This window comes from Zootoca vivipara, chromosome 3, assembly GCF_965207765.1.
Source record: "Zootoca vivipara chromosome 3, rZooViv2.hap1.1, whole genome shotgun sequence".
Taxonomy (NCBI): domain Eukaryota; kingdom Metazoa; phylum Chordata; class Lepidosauria; order Squamata; family Lacertidae; genus Zootoca; species Zootoca vivipara.
The window spans coordinates 88,309,120-88,324,083 of record NC_142586.1 but is presented as its reverse complement, the minus strand read 5'-3'; the positions used below and the strand labels follow the sequence as shown (position 1 = coordinate 88,324,083).

Here is a 14,964-nt window from a genome sequence, read left to right as displayed (position 1 = left end):
CATTGATTTTATTGAAGAACTCTTGCTTCCTACTTGCTGCTACCATGGAGCCCAATTACAGTGGTACCTTGAGTTACAAACACCTCAGGTTACAAACACTTCAGGTTACCAACTCCGCTAACCTGGAAGAGTTACCTCGAGCTGAGATCTTTGCCCCAGGATGAGATCGGAAATCGTGTGCTGGCGGTGCAGTGGCAGCAAGAGGCCCCATTAGTGAAAGCACGCCTCTAGTTAAGAACAGTTTCAGGTTAAGAACGGACCTCCAGAATGAATTACAGTATGTTCATAACTAGAGGTACCACTGTATTCAATTAGAACTTCATGTACACAAACAGGAAGGTGGACCATCACCAGAGTTGTATGACCCATCAGGAAGGAAAATGGTATACAGTATCACATTACACTGCCATCATATTTCAGACTCTTTACACACTGGCTTTGTTTGCATGTAATACTAAACCACGGTTTAGTGCTGTGTAAGATGAGCCTGAACAAGCCTGAGTAATGAATTGGGCTCACACAATTCCCCCTCCTCTTCCTGTGCACGTGGGTGATGACTTCCACGAGGTTTAGTTTCACTTTTACAGAACCTCGGTGTAGCATTTCATTAAAAAAACTCTGGAAAGTTTCATAATAAGTCAACTTCAAACAATGGTTTATCCACATACCACAGGGCTCAGGATCCGTTTTTGGCTGAAGCTGACAGGTGGGCAGGGCCAGCCACCAGCCTATCACCTGACATCATACTGACCTCAGGTGATGGCTCTCTTTGAAGCCCCAATTGTCAGGACTTCAAAGCAAACCATGTGGCTTTCAAACAGCCCTTCTTTAAATATCCTTGGGCAGGGATGTTTATAAAGGGCTTTCAGACATCCTCCCCCTGCTGTTTTTCCTTCAAACCACAGAGGCTTGTAGGGAAAGTGGAGCGAGGGGGAGATTGGAGGCACGCTCCCATGTACTTGGAGGGCACCTCCACCCTGCTCCTTCATACTTCCAAAGCTTGAATGCCTTGAGCAAGACATGTTCCAGCAGCTGCTGCAATGGGAACATGCCTTCAAACATTCCCCCTCTGTGTGTCTCCTTTAAACAGCACACCTTGCTTGAACAAAGGAACAGCAAAGAGCTTTGGGTCCCCGGTTTGATGTTCTGCCCTGACCTGCCTCACACATAGCATGTAGGGGGTGGGTGGGGGTGGCTTCTTGAAAATGGCCTTATGGGCCCAATAGGAAGGCCTGATGGGCAAGGGCAACGTTTGATCTGTGGGCTGGAGGTTCCCACCTCTGATAAAGCACAAAATAGCTTAATTTTGTTGTTGTTGGAAAAATTGTAGGGACCCAAGGAAGTCAAATAATTTACTAATATGTTCCTGCAAGCATTTGAATAGGATCCTCTTTTGCTTGTTTAGTTAGAACGATGGCAAATTTTCAACAGGCAAAATCAGCACAGCAACCCTAATGTGGGGAGAGCTGTCATTTACTATGTTGTGGGGGGGGGGAATGCTTGAAACCTACAGAATCATGAAAAGAGGACTCTGTGTCTGGTATATATCATGAGGGGAAACCACAGGAAAGGGTAACCCTTTATACAGATAAATCCTGGGCTGTGAGTTTTGCTGACTGCACATATGAGAAAATAAACAGTGAACTGTTTCCTAGCACCTGTCGTGATCCTCTCTTCTTTCATGTCCTCTAGTATAGCTCAAATAATTTAGAAAAATATGCAGGGAAAGAAAACAGAATGCTTTTGTATACACAGAGGGGAAGAACAGATAATATGAAGATTTGAAGAAACAAAAAACTGGTGGGACACTTGTGTGCCCTGTAGACAGAAGCAAGAACTTGGCCCAACCTGCTATTTTGCTGAATACTGAACTTCAGGGTGACTCACCCTTTTGGGATCCAGGACACATTTGGAAATCTAAGAAACTGTTGTGGTCACATTTCACAGGCAAATACTGTCAATACTCAGAGCCCACCCCCCAACAACAGGTAAAACACCTACACCCGCCAAACAAATACAACACAGACTAAAAAGCAGACCAGCTTTTTTAAAAAAATTCCCCCAATCAAAGCAACCCCCCCAGCCAATAAAAAATGGGAGGGGCAGGTAGCCTTTGTCAGCTTCTGCATTTCACCAATGGTTATAACTATTCAAGAACTATTGCGTAAGCTACCATGAAGTTATTGTGTGGAATGACTTCCTTAACGCTGGTTCTGAGTTTCCATATCCATTACCGGTAATTAACGTAACTGTGGAACTGGTGTGTCCAACAGATGCAGCCATTGACATTTAACTGTTAAACGTCAACCTTTATGGGAAGTAAACTTGGGCACTGCCAGTGACAGGTTCACCTTGTGGCATCTCTAGTTAAATTGATTTTAGGAAGAGGCCTTTCCAAGCACCTATTGCATGAGAACCTGGAACGTCACATCTAGGCGGGACAGATGAGTTGGCAAGATGGGGAAAGGACTTAAGGCAGCTTCCCATGTCCCTAAGATTTGTATTTCTCTATTTTTATCAGTTTCAAGCCCCTGCCCATGAAAGTCATTTTTTATTTCATTAAAACCTTCCAACTGTTCAATTTATATCACAATTTAATGCCTATATGTTCATTTTATCTATTATATAGAACAATAACATCTACGTGTGGACACTCTCTCATATACTTACCATAGGGAGATCTTTGAGGATTTGTATACCATCTCCTGGGCCCATGTGTGCTATGTGGTTAAAGTTAGTTGGATTAGAAATTAATTTATTTCTCATTTCTGGATCTCGTAGCATCTCCCTGCAAGAGAGGATAGCCAGGTCAGGTATTTTGTCCACGAGGATATTCGTAAAAATGGTGAAATATATATTTACATACATATTCATATAAGTTACTTTAAAACATAAATAAATAAAAAATATCTGGCCAGGTTTCAAAGGAGGGTAACTTTAACTTCTGGTGTTGATTCTATGCCAGCTCTCAGCCTGATGAAAGGGGAAAGGGTCGGGAAGAACAGAAGTTTGGTTTAAAGCCTTAAAAGCCCATGCCCGTAAAAAGTCCTTAGGGCTACTGAGACTCAGAGAGGGAGTTGAGACAACATTCAAGAAAAGGTGCAGTTGCGGGCTCAGTGGTGACCTGGCACTGCAAAGATGGAGGCAGAGGTGAAGGACAGAAGAAAAAAGAAGAAGAAGAATTAGAAGAATATTGCACTACCCTTCATATTTAACTGTCACAATAACTTTAAGAGTTTGTAAAGGAAGGTGCCACTCTAGTGCAGGATACAAAGTAAATGCTTTAAGAGTTCTCTCCATCTTTGAAAAGCATAAATCTAGGCAATCATACAATAAGTGTTGCTATAATAGTTTTACAGAAAGAAAAGCAGATCTGGCTACCTTTACCAGTGAAAAGTTCCGTTCTTTACATATGTCTTTCCTGTAGTTATACATGTAAACTTCTATGGATGGAAAGTACACTTGGCCAGAAACACTGAAATATCAGTCCTGTGCTTACTGAAAACATTTTCTTAATATTCAGAAAGGTTTGTAGTTTTTTCATATACCCCAAGACACCATTTTCCAAGGTGAGCCATTTGTTACATAGAAGCCACGCAAGGGGACAATTAAATAAATAACATCTAAATACTGAGGAATGTTACAGAGTATGGGATGAGCATTGCCAAAAGTACAACAGCAAGTACTAGACTTTGAAAGTAATACATATGCATAATTAGCAATGTAATCCTCTTTTGTAAAAAAAATTTTATTATCAATCTTCATATATACAGTATATGCACACACATGCACACACAAATGTACATATATACAGTACATGGAGACATGCATTCAGAAAATTACAGTAATTGTTTTGCACAAGGATTTAATGTTAAATGGACTAAATTTTTTAGACTGGTTTTTATACAAAGTATATACAAAGAGTAAATGTAAGGGAAGAGAGACAGATGTCTGTTCTAACAAACAAAAAAACTACATTGACAGCAGACAAACAAGTCTTCAGGGCCTACAGGCATGTACAGAAGACAAGTACAGGTTGAATACCGACCTCCTCTGTTGCATCCTCTCCTCCTCAGGCACTCTGAATGAGTAACGGCGTTTATTGTTGATATTTCGGACCATTTGCTTCCGGCTGTTATCGGATGTCTCAGGAACCACCAGCTCATCTCCCTCTAGGAAAGATGCAAAAAACCCAGCAGGTTCCATATTAAGTTAATTAATAAAATGGTTGAAAGCGTATTAAGCTATGTATTTCCCCTATTCTGGGTTTTCATCTAAACAGAGCCCCTGGGAAATTATATAAACAAACACAAAAATAACATAGGAAGAAGAAACTGTAAAAAACTATTTCTGTAACGGCAATCCAATGCTAGTTGTGTGTCACATGCACTTGCCACCCCCCTTTTTAAGTTGGGGGGGATTTTGAGACAATAAGTGACAAAGGGAGGAGGGTGCTTGACCTGTTTCCTTCCCACTGCTTCTCCAACTCCAAATTAGCCTTCCTCTGAGATTCAAACATTGGGGCAAGGGAAGCAAAGTGGATTAGGGATGGCAATCTTTCGAGCAGCAGCAGCAAATAAGGAAAACGTTAAGCTCTTCCCTACTTCTCAGCTCCCAAGTCACCTCCTTTCAAAGGAAACAAATGTATTGGGGGTTAATTAAACAAATTACTGAGTTAACTCTCGAGTCTCAGTGAAATCCATAGTGCTTATTTCTGAGCAGACAACTATACAGTATTATAAAGCTGAATATATATAAAATATATAATGAATGATGTTTGATACATGATACAAAGTGTGTACAGGGAGAATGACCCAAGAAGTTATGGTAGGATAGAAGGGGAAGAAAAGTTAGTACAGCAGGATGCTTAAGTAAATGCTTCCATTTCCATTTATTTGGGGTAGGTAACCTTATACCTGCACTAATACCTGTGTAGGTGTTTGAGACTGTGCTTCATGACGGGGGGACGGACGGACTTTGAGATCTGCTTTGAGAAAAACCTCAGCTAGATAACTGAATTCTAGCACTAAGCAGGAAAAAGGAAAATATCACTTCATCTAACCCTAATAACTCTGCTATTGTTTATCCATTTTTTGTAAGATTGACATACCTGAAATCATTTTCAGGTAAATCAAAATTGGTACCAATTTAAAACTTACCTGTTCACCCAGTTTTGCAGGGGAATGATTTAATACTGAATAACCAACTGGCTGTTGTGAAGCTGCTGTAGTATTATATCCTTCTTGCTTATCAAATAGTTTTCAGTTTATTTTTATATAGCTTTATTCTTTTTTCTAACCTGCTCTAGGATTAAATAACTAATCTTAGGTTCTGTAAATAAATAACCTGCTTTCTGATACTACCGTAGGAACATACACTCAATATTCTATAATACTCAATACTCTAAAACATTTATAAAGAAAAATATATTCATTTCTTGTGATGATGTAATCTTCACATTTTGCTCACGACAGTAAATATATATGCTAACATAATTTCTAATCTTTTGTTTCCTCTTCTCATTGTTTACAGTGCATGTCTTAAATGTCAATGGTGACTATACTGATTGTACAGTATATATATAATTACAACTACTGTAGTGTTGTGATCAAGGACTGGGTTTTTCAAAAAGTGCAGTTGTGTTTGTGATTTTATTGTATTTATGCAGGTGTTATTGTCAACTGTTTCAGGAGTCTTTTTCCCCACAAAGAATTATTCTGTAAGTTTGAGAAAATAGCAATAAAAATTTCCATTTTTTCCATTTTATTTATGGAAAAATAAGCAGAACCTAAAACATCTACAAATCACAAGTGGTAGGCCAGAATAAAATAACAATAGATTTGCAAGTCAATTATGCTGCCGTACTAGGGTCTCCATAGCCTCACAGTTATTTAGGGCACATGGTACAATAACTTTTTCATAGTTTTGTTCTTAACCCTGAGAGAATGAGTGTCTTTGTAAGATTACAGCTGAAATGTTTGTGTGGCCAACCAAAAATGTCTTATACGAGACTGAATCAACAACGATACACAATATTTAATGGGCTATATCGTGGATGGGGATCCTGTGACCCTCCAGGTGTTGTTGGGTTTTAACTCCCATCAGCATAGCCATTGGTCAGGGATGGTGGGAATGGTAGTCCAGCAATGTCTGAAGAGCCACAGGTTCCACATCCCTGGGTTATATCAAGACATTAATGTAGCAAGGAATCTTCTTTCACCCACCTGCCATCTTGTTTTTGAAATATATTAACCTCACTGTTTCTAGTCCAAGGACATTCAGCGATCCTTCAGTGTTCAAAGGACGTACCTGAAAGCACATGGGTTATGAGTAGCTTAGTAAAAATTGGCTTTAGAAAAATATTTCTCAAACTCAAAGGCTAATGATGCAGAACAATAATTAACAACAGTCTTTAAAAAACAAAATCTGAAACTGATTAGTGAATCAGTGTTAAAACCTTTGCCAAAAACCTGGAGTCATTTTACCTAAGATCTGAGATATTGTATATATATTTTTATTTTCATTTGTTCATAATATTAAACAGAAGTTTGCAAGCATTTTTTTCAATATAGGAAATGATGCAGTACGAATAAAAAAAGAAAGAAATTAAAAACACAATGATCATTACATGTGATCATGCAATAATTCTCAATATAATAATTTTAAAAAATACTGGTGTATGAGAATTTCAGGGGGAGGAGGAATTGTATTGCATAACAAAATGATAAACACAGATAGGGAATTCTTTTATAAGTTGCATTTGATTGAATATGCTAACAGGTTGAAACATTCTTTACTCTTGTTGGAATCTATCCTATGAAATGGTTTGATCTTCAGTATCATTTGCTATTTACCTTCTTGAGGGGGATAGTCTGAATCCATTCCATGGAGTTCACATCAAATATATCAACGGCATTTTCACTGTATACTGAGAGGTATGGGGCATTGTAACCTGGGGAGAAGTAAAATACAAGTCTGAGTAACAGATTGTGTTGAAGGTTAGAAGAGAGTCACTTCTCAATATACAGACTCTGTAGACAGCTTAACAGTAATCCTTTCTTTATTATCCTTCTAATGATTGTGTAGAAAATGGTAAGATTTATTTTATTTTTGATTGTGAACAAAAGGATCTTTGATTATTACTGGAAAGCAATATAATATTTACTAAATCACATTCCTTCTGGTTTAATATGGATCTCAATTTTCCAGCTATTGATAGCATTTTGAAGTGGTCACTTTGCCTCAGGTGGGGAGGACCCACCTTAATTCTGTGACTGCAGGTTGTTTCAAACTTTAATATATTTTTAAATTGTAGTAACTCACCCTGGAACCTTAGGGTGAAGAGTGGGTAATTTTAGAAAGCAGGGTCTTGCAACAAATATTACAAGTGTATTTTAAAATCTGGGTCTGTGAATATACTTTCCAGGTGTAAAAAATGAACTGTATAATGTCATGGGACCCACAGTTGTTAAGGTTCCCATTAACCTTGGTATACCACTGGTGAGAAACAGTGCTCATGGTAGTGGATGCTCTTGCCTAGCAGTAAAGTATGCCTAATACCAGGGGGGGACGGACTGTTTTATGTGTATGGTGCCATTTGCTTATTACTATTAATCTTTAGTCATGACAACTACAAGCCAGTGCTATGAACAGGACTACTTATCCAAAATACATAGTTCTAGAAGCAACACACAGCCGTATTCTGCCATGAGACTCTTAATCTCAGGGATGTGGGTTGGACTAGATGACCCTCGTGGTCCCTTCCAACTCTATGATTCTAGGATTCAATGATCTGGCCAGGTGTGGCACTTGCCTTCCAATGCAGAATCAAAAAACATAATCTGAAGTGGGTTTCTGACTCTGGTTTGGAGGACAACTGCTAACCATGGCCTGCTAAATGAAACACTGCGAGTGGCATTCAACTAAATCTACTTAAAGTGGACCCACAAAAAATATTGTTCCTAACTTAGCCGTGTTTATTAATTTCACTGGATCTACTCTAAGTATAACCAAATTGAACGCAACCCAGAGTTAAACTACAATTAACGATGAACAGAAAATGGAGAGAGAATCCATAGTCGGAGGGAGAGAATGGTAAGGAATAATGTGTACATCTGTGTCTTGTTTATGACAACATGGCATTATTTTAAAAAGCTCTTTCTTACAAATGTCTTTTGTGCATCGTGTCCCCATGTAGCCTGTTGATGATGCCATCTTACAGAAAAAGAAGGGAGTAACTACCTGAATATTATCCCAATGTTGCATGTGTTCTCTCAAACCAGGAGAAGAAATGAGGCTATTGTGAACTAACATAATGAGAGGAACTTACAGGAAGAGGAAGGAGTTGCAGGCCACATCAGTTCCTGTTGCCTTGATCTTCGGCCTTGGCAGTCCACATAAACCCCCACGCTGCTAAAACACAGCAGGTATTCCTTATTTGAGATCTCAACTGCACAGATGGCATCAGTTGGTTGCTGTGCAATGAACGACAGTGTGTGATCATCTGGGTGAAGCAAACTATGTGGGTTTCCTTCTCCATGCAAAGGGTATTTTAAGAATCCTGACTGGTAGCCCACACAGAGCCGCTCACTAAAGATTGCCATCCACTGGACATTCCCAGCCACTTGGATCTCTTTAATCTTTTTGTGACGTGTCTTGCTGTGATTTAGTTCATAGCAGAGGACCTGTCTTTTCATTGCTACACACAGGCAGGTAAGGGCTCCATGGCGCACTTGCCCAGAAACTATCGTCTGGCAACCTTTAGTCTCTGCCAGTTTATAAAAATCAGTCTCTCGTCCATCCAGGGCTGTCATAGGGAATAGCCGTACATGACGGTTTCGTCCTGAGATCACTGCAATTAGCTGCTCATTTGGGATGAGCTCAATCTGATGCACTTTCTTATTGTCACCGACACGAATGATCTCTGCAAAAATTAAACACTTAGGTTAGTACCCATGCAAACAAGCAGTTCTTCCTTTGAAATTTTATCTTGTGCTAAAGCCCCAATATGAACTAATGAAGACAGACACGGCGTTTTTCTCAAGCCACCATAGTCTCATCTTTCAGCTACCTTTTTCTTACAACTTATTTCTTATGGCTTTAACAATAATTTTCTGCTTCAGTCCTTATTGCTGGGATATGTTATCCCTCACTTGCCATAATCAAGCCATAGGGAATCTTTTTCTTTTTTAAGTTGAGAGCCTGCATTCCCTCATGGGTAATCTTGTCATGGGCCAGAACCTATGATGCAGAGAGATGCTAGGGTTCTGAGGACTCATGGGGTGAAGCTTCATCCCTGGCATTTGCAGGTAGCCATGGAGAACATTAATCTTATTTATCCCAATTCACGAAGTAGTTATTGAGTCTGGGTTCCAGTCCGCCAACACAGCACAGATTGAAAGGCTTTCTTGGTAGGCAGAAGGAACTGAGAACAGTTTGACTTGCCAACTTCACAATCAAAGACGGCACTAGAAGGAGCTGACAGAACAAAATGTGCAGTTTATTATTTCAACCCCCGACATTTCAAACAAAAGCCATGTTCCCTTACCATCCTTGGTGACATGAACCACAAATAACCCTTCTTCATTGCCCAAAGCTATTCTTTCGTGATCTGCAGCAGTTAAAAGAAAAGAAGAGGGTGGGTGGGGAGGAAATCCAATTGGAGGCACATGGCTAATAAGAAAGACAAATGATAATCAGATAGCAGATCAACAGGCTAATGATTAGAAAAGAATACTTACCATTCACTTCCATATATCACTTTTAAGAATTAAAAACAACATTTCCCCCAATTTCCTGAGTGTAATAGAAACACTGTAAGCAGACTTAGAACCCACAGCAGTACTGCTATAGAGGGTTAGAATTAAGTGCAGGTGTCCCTCTACAGCAGGGGTGTCAAACTCAAATTCATTGGGGGCCGCATCAGCAGTTTGGTCACCCTCAAAGGGCCGGTTGTGTCTGTAGGACTATGTGTCCACTCTTTATTATCATAAATTATTGTCACTGCATTCAATTATTACTGTTTTTTGTAATAATGTAAGCTCATTCCCGCCCCCACGCGGATCACATTCCTGCGTCGTGGCGCGTGTGTGGGAGGGGATGTAAACGAGGGAAATTTGAACAAAAGGTGGGGATCGACAGCTTCCGGGGGGGGGGGGGGGCTCAACTAAACCTTCGGCAGGAAGGAGAAAGCCACTGCTGGGATTAAAAACCTGCAGATGGAAAGAGGGCTTCCCTCTCCCGCCCTGCGCACACCCAAACCCTGCTAGGCAGGATGCCACACGCTGCAACCCACCCCATGCTTTGGAGAGGGGCAGTAACATGCGGTGCAGCGCCAACTCCCTGCTTTGCTTTTGCATCCTCCCTCCTCAGCACCAGAGTCCCTTCCCCTCACGCTGAGGGAGGGCAGAGGATTTCCCGAGGAGGAAGGCGGCAGCAGCCCCAGCGGACGTGCATCTTCGCCTCAGAGATGCTCTTCCCCCCACCCACGCTGTTGTCGTTTTCGCCGCCGCCTCTCCCTACCGGGACTGCAGGCAGAGGAGGCTTGAAAACCTCCCCCCCCCCAAATTTCCCTCCCTCCCACCTACTCAAACCGCGAGGCGACTCCATCTGGAGCCCTACATCACGAGGGGCTGAGAGGAGGCGGCGGCAGAGCGGGAAGAGCAGGAACCCGTACCGTCGTCGCTGCCTCCCTCCCGGCCGCCCCCCGGGGAGCAGCTCCGCCGGAACTGAGAAGCCAAAGGGCGGCTCGGGGGTGGGGGGCAGAGCAAAAGCCAGGCACCCTCCCGAGTGTCTATGAGGAGAAAACGGGGGAAGAGGGAAGAGAAACCCGGCTCCATCAAGAGAGCGGCTGTTGCGCTTCGCCTACTTCCCCCTCAGGCTCACTCCGCGTCCCTTTCGCCCGCTCGCTCGCCCACCTCCCGGATGCAGCTGAGGAGAGGAAGGGAAGCGGCGGGCGGCGGCTCCCCAGTGCCGCCTCACTCGCTCTCGGAGACAACAGCAAAGCCCGCCAAAAAAAAATCCAGCGCTGCTCCGTCCCGGCACCAACTTTGCCGGCGGCGCCTGTAGGGCTTTCCTACCTCCTCGGCGGGCTTCCTCCTCCTCCTGCATCTCACTTCCCCGTCTGGCTGCCTCAGCCTCATTCGAAATTGAAATTCCCTGGCCAAGGCCGTCAGCGCGGCTCCAGCGCCCCGGCCTCCGCCTGTAGCCCCACCCCCAGTTTTGACCCTCGGCCAATCGCAGGCTCCAGAACTACTGTCAGTGGATAATGTCGGCGGCGGCTACGCGGGCCACATGACGAGGTCTGGCGGGCCGGATTAGGCCCCCGGGCCTTGTGTTTGACACCCGTGCTCTACAGGGTGGGATTTGTGCCCACTGAAAGAACAGGCAGGCGAGAAAGTATTGCTGGTAGTGCGCCATGAAACAGGCAATTTTGAGGGAGTGGGGATTTATCCATTGGATCCTAAGCCAGACCATTTTCTGCAGAGGAATCTGGTACTGGGCCTACTCTGCTGCACTACGGTAGTTGGCATAGCAAAAAAGAAAAGGGAGGGGGAAGCACCCAGCCAACTTCCATTAAGATAGAGTCAAGTATTATTGTGGGGTTATCAAGCACATACCTATGATTGCTGCCGCCTGGGTGGTTTTAATGAGGGGCAAGGTGCTGTCATAGGCCTCTTTGGGAACATAGACTGAGCGATCTTTGAGCTTGTTCTTCTTTAAAATCCTGTGCAGTTCATTTAGGACTCCTACCCACTTGCTCTTTTCATTCTCGCTGTCAGCTAGGATCAGGATTGAACACTTGTTACTGCATGCTGATAGCTGGGAAGCTGTAACCTGGAAAAGTTAAAGATGTGTGTGTTTTTGTGCAATGTAAAAGACGGCACACATGAGGTAGAGAGGAAGGAGATAAATATTCAAAATAAACCAAAGCGTAGAAAAACAGATGCCTTGACATTTATGATCTGTAGAACATAATCTGAGCCTTGCTTGTAGTCAATCAATTGAGAAACTCAGCATTATAGACACATTTCAAGGTGAACTAGCAAGAGTTAGTGTGGGATTGCATATAAAGTGGTGGACTTGATTTGGGAAGTTCAAATCTCTGCTCAAGTACTGTAATGTTGAAGCTCACTGGCTGCTCTTGGCTCAGCTAGCCTCTCTCAACTTGGCTTATCTCACAGGCAAAAATGGAAAGGGCACAACCATGGATTGAATCCAGATTTTGCCTCCCATGAATGGAAGTGGTCCTGTTTGCTAAGAAAGTCTTCTGTTACAGTGGAGGCATCTTGCTGATGAGACAGGCAATTTTTGTTTCTCTCCCCCCCCCCAACCCAGCAGCCCCCTATGCCACTCAAAAATCTGCTTTGTATGGTCTGGATATCCTTTGGAATAATGTGGAAGGTGGTGCTTGGGGCAGCAGAGGGAAGGGAAAGGCAAGGAAAATTACCTCCCTCATTCTCTTCTATCCGTGAGAACGTACTGAGCTTCTAGTGGCGAAATTTGCTGGGATAAAAATCTAATTGAAAAAAATCAACCGATAACTATCAGGCAAAGCTTTCCATTTATTCTAAGTTAAATGTTTGTTCCCTTCAGACTAGCTCAGGGGCAGTACCATTTCACAGACCATTAAAAATTAGTATGTTGTGACATTTTCATACTTCCTCCTAGTGTCCAGGGTTTGGATGAAAAAGACATGAAATTTCAAGGAGCACTTGAAACCACAAAGAACGACAAAGGTATTTTTGATAATAAAGGTAATGGAAACAAAAATTAAACAACAGTATTGGCTCCATTGTACTTATAAGCAACAGATTTCAACTTTAACATGTATTACTTACTCTAAAGATACAAGGAATATCTTTTCTATTTGCATGGATCACATCAGAAGCCAAGACAGAACTCACAGAGAATTCTTCATCCCTTTTTGAAAAACAACAGTGCAAAAAAAATGTTTATCAGCATACTGAAGAAGTGCACTTCTTTTATAATTAACTTTTTAAGAGTATCTATTCAAATTATAGTGGAAGTGCATATCAACACAAAATAAATGCTTTTTATCTTAAAAAGGTAACCTTAAGTCATTTAGGAGGCGAATGATCACCAGTTTCATTTCTTTTATTTTTATGTTATTTCTCTAGAATATATTCTTTTCTACTGTCCATTTTACACCCAACTACGCAAACGCATGCTATCTGCTTTTTTGGATAGTAACTCATGGCACAATGAAAATAGGTTTTGTCAATAGTGTCTCTTAGAGTGGCGAAGGGCACTATTTAGTGGGAAGAAACTCCAATGAAAATCCTCTTTCTTACATATTTTTGTATAAATTTTTAAATTTTACATATGGATGTTTTATGATGGCCTATATTCGTAATGCCTAATAAAGGATTGGTGAAGAAGAAGAGTAAGTAAGGAGGTAATACAAGAATACTTGGCTAATTTAGATGTATTCAAGTCTCCAGGGCCAGATGAACTACATCCAAGAGTATTAAAAGAACTGGCAGAGGTGATTTCAGAACCACTGGCAATAATCTTTGAGAATTCCTGGAGAACAGGCGAAGTCCCAGCAGACTGGAGGAGGGCAAATGTTGTCCCTATTTTCAAAAAGGGGAAAAGAGAGGACCCAAACAATTACCGCCCAGTCAGCCTGACATCAATACCAGGAAAGATTCTAGAGCAGATCATTAAGCAAACGGTCTGTGAGCACCTAGAAAGGAACGCTGTGAGCCCTAAAAGTCAGCATGGGTTTCTGAAAAATAAATAATGTTAGACTAATCTGATCTCATTTTTTGACAGAATTACAAGCCTGGTAGATGAAGGGAACGCTGTGGATGTAGCCTATCTTGATTTCAGCAAGGCCTTTGACAAGGTGCCCCATGATATTCTTGTAAAGAAGCTGGTAAAATGTGGGCTAGACAATGCTACCATTCAGTGGATTTGTAACTGGCTTACTGACCGAACCCAAAGGGTGCTCATCAATGGCTCCTCCTCATCCTGGAGAGTAGTGACTAGTGGGGTGCCACAGGGTTCTGTCTTGGGCCCAGTCTTATTCAACATCTTTATCAATGACTTGGATGATGGGTTTGAGGGCATCCTGAGCAAGTTTGCAGATGACACCAAATTGGGAGGGGTGGCAAATACCCCAGAGGACAGAATCACACTTCAGAATGACCTTAACAGATTAGACAACTGGGCCAAAGCAAACAAGATGAATTTTAACAAGGAGAAATGTAAAGTACTACACTTGGGCAAAAAAAATGAAAGGCACAAATACAGGATGGGAGACACCTGGCTTGAGAGCAGTACATGTGAAAAGGATCTAGGAGTCTTGGTAGACCACAAACTTGACATGAGTCAACAGTGTGATGCAGTAGCTAAAAAAGCCAATGCAATTCTGGGCTGCATCAATAGGAGTATAGCATCTAGATCAAGGGAAGTAATAGTACCACTGTATTCTGTTCTGGTCAGACCTCACCTGGAGTACTGTGTCCAGTTCTGGGCACCACAGTTCAAGAAGGATACTGACAAGCTGGAACGTGTCCAGAAGAGGGCAACCAAAATGGTCAAAGGCCTGGAAACGATGCCTTATGAGGAACGGCTTAGGGATCTGGGTATGTTTAGCCTGGAGAAGAGAAGGTTAAGGGGTGATATGATAGCCATGTTCAAATATATAAAAGGATGTCATATAGAGGAGGGTGAAAGGTTGTTTTCTGCTGCTCCAGAGAAGCGGACACGGAGCAATGGATTCAAACTACAAGAAAGAAGATTCCACCTAAACATTAGGAAGAACTTCCTGACAGTAAGAGCTGTTCGACAGTGGAATTTGCTGCCAAGAAGTGTGGTGGAGTCTCCTTCTTTGGAGGTCTTTAAGCAGAGGCTTGACAGGCATATGTCAATAATGCTTTGATGGTGTTTCCTGCTTGGCAGGGGGTTGGACTGGATGGCCCTTGTGGTCTCTTCCAA

General features: G+C 42.1%; 1 protein-coding gene across 5 annotated transcripts in view; it reads right to left on the bottom strand.

Moving 5' to 3' along the window:
• CDC42BPA (CDC42 binding protein kinase alpha) overlaps positions 1–14,964 on the bottom strand; it is a 163,508-nt gene that overhangs the window by 16,546 nt on the left and 131,998 nt on the right. For all 5 annotated transcript variants that reach the window (XM_088666624.1, XM_035111467.3, XM_035111468.3 and 2 more), the window contains 8 exons: positions 12,840–12,921; positions 11,619–11,835; positions 9,548–9,610; positions 8,330–8,923; positions 6,855–6,952; positions 6,225–6,309; positions 4,049–4,172; positions 2,671–2,788 (listed from right to left, as the gene is read on the bottom strand). In XM_088666624.1, the coding sequence (XP_088522750.1) occupies positions 2,671–2,788; positions 4,049–4,172; positions 6,225–6,309; positions 6,855–6,952; positions 8,330–8,923; positions 9,548–9,610; positions 11,619–11,835; positions 12,840–12,921 (1,381 nt within the window). The remainder of the gene's footprint in view (positions 1–2,670; positions 2,789–4,048; positions 4,173–6,224; positions 6,310–6,854; positions 6,953–8,329; positions 8,924–9,547; positions 9,611–11,618; positions 11,836–12,839; positions 12,922–14,964) is intronic.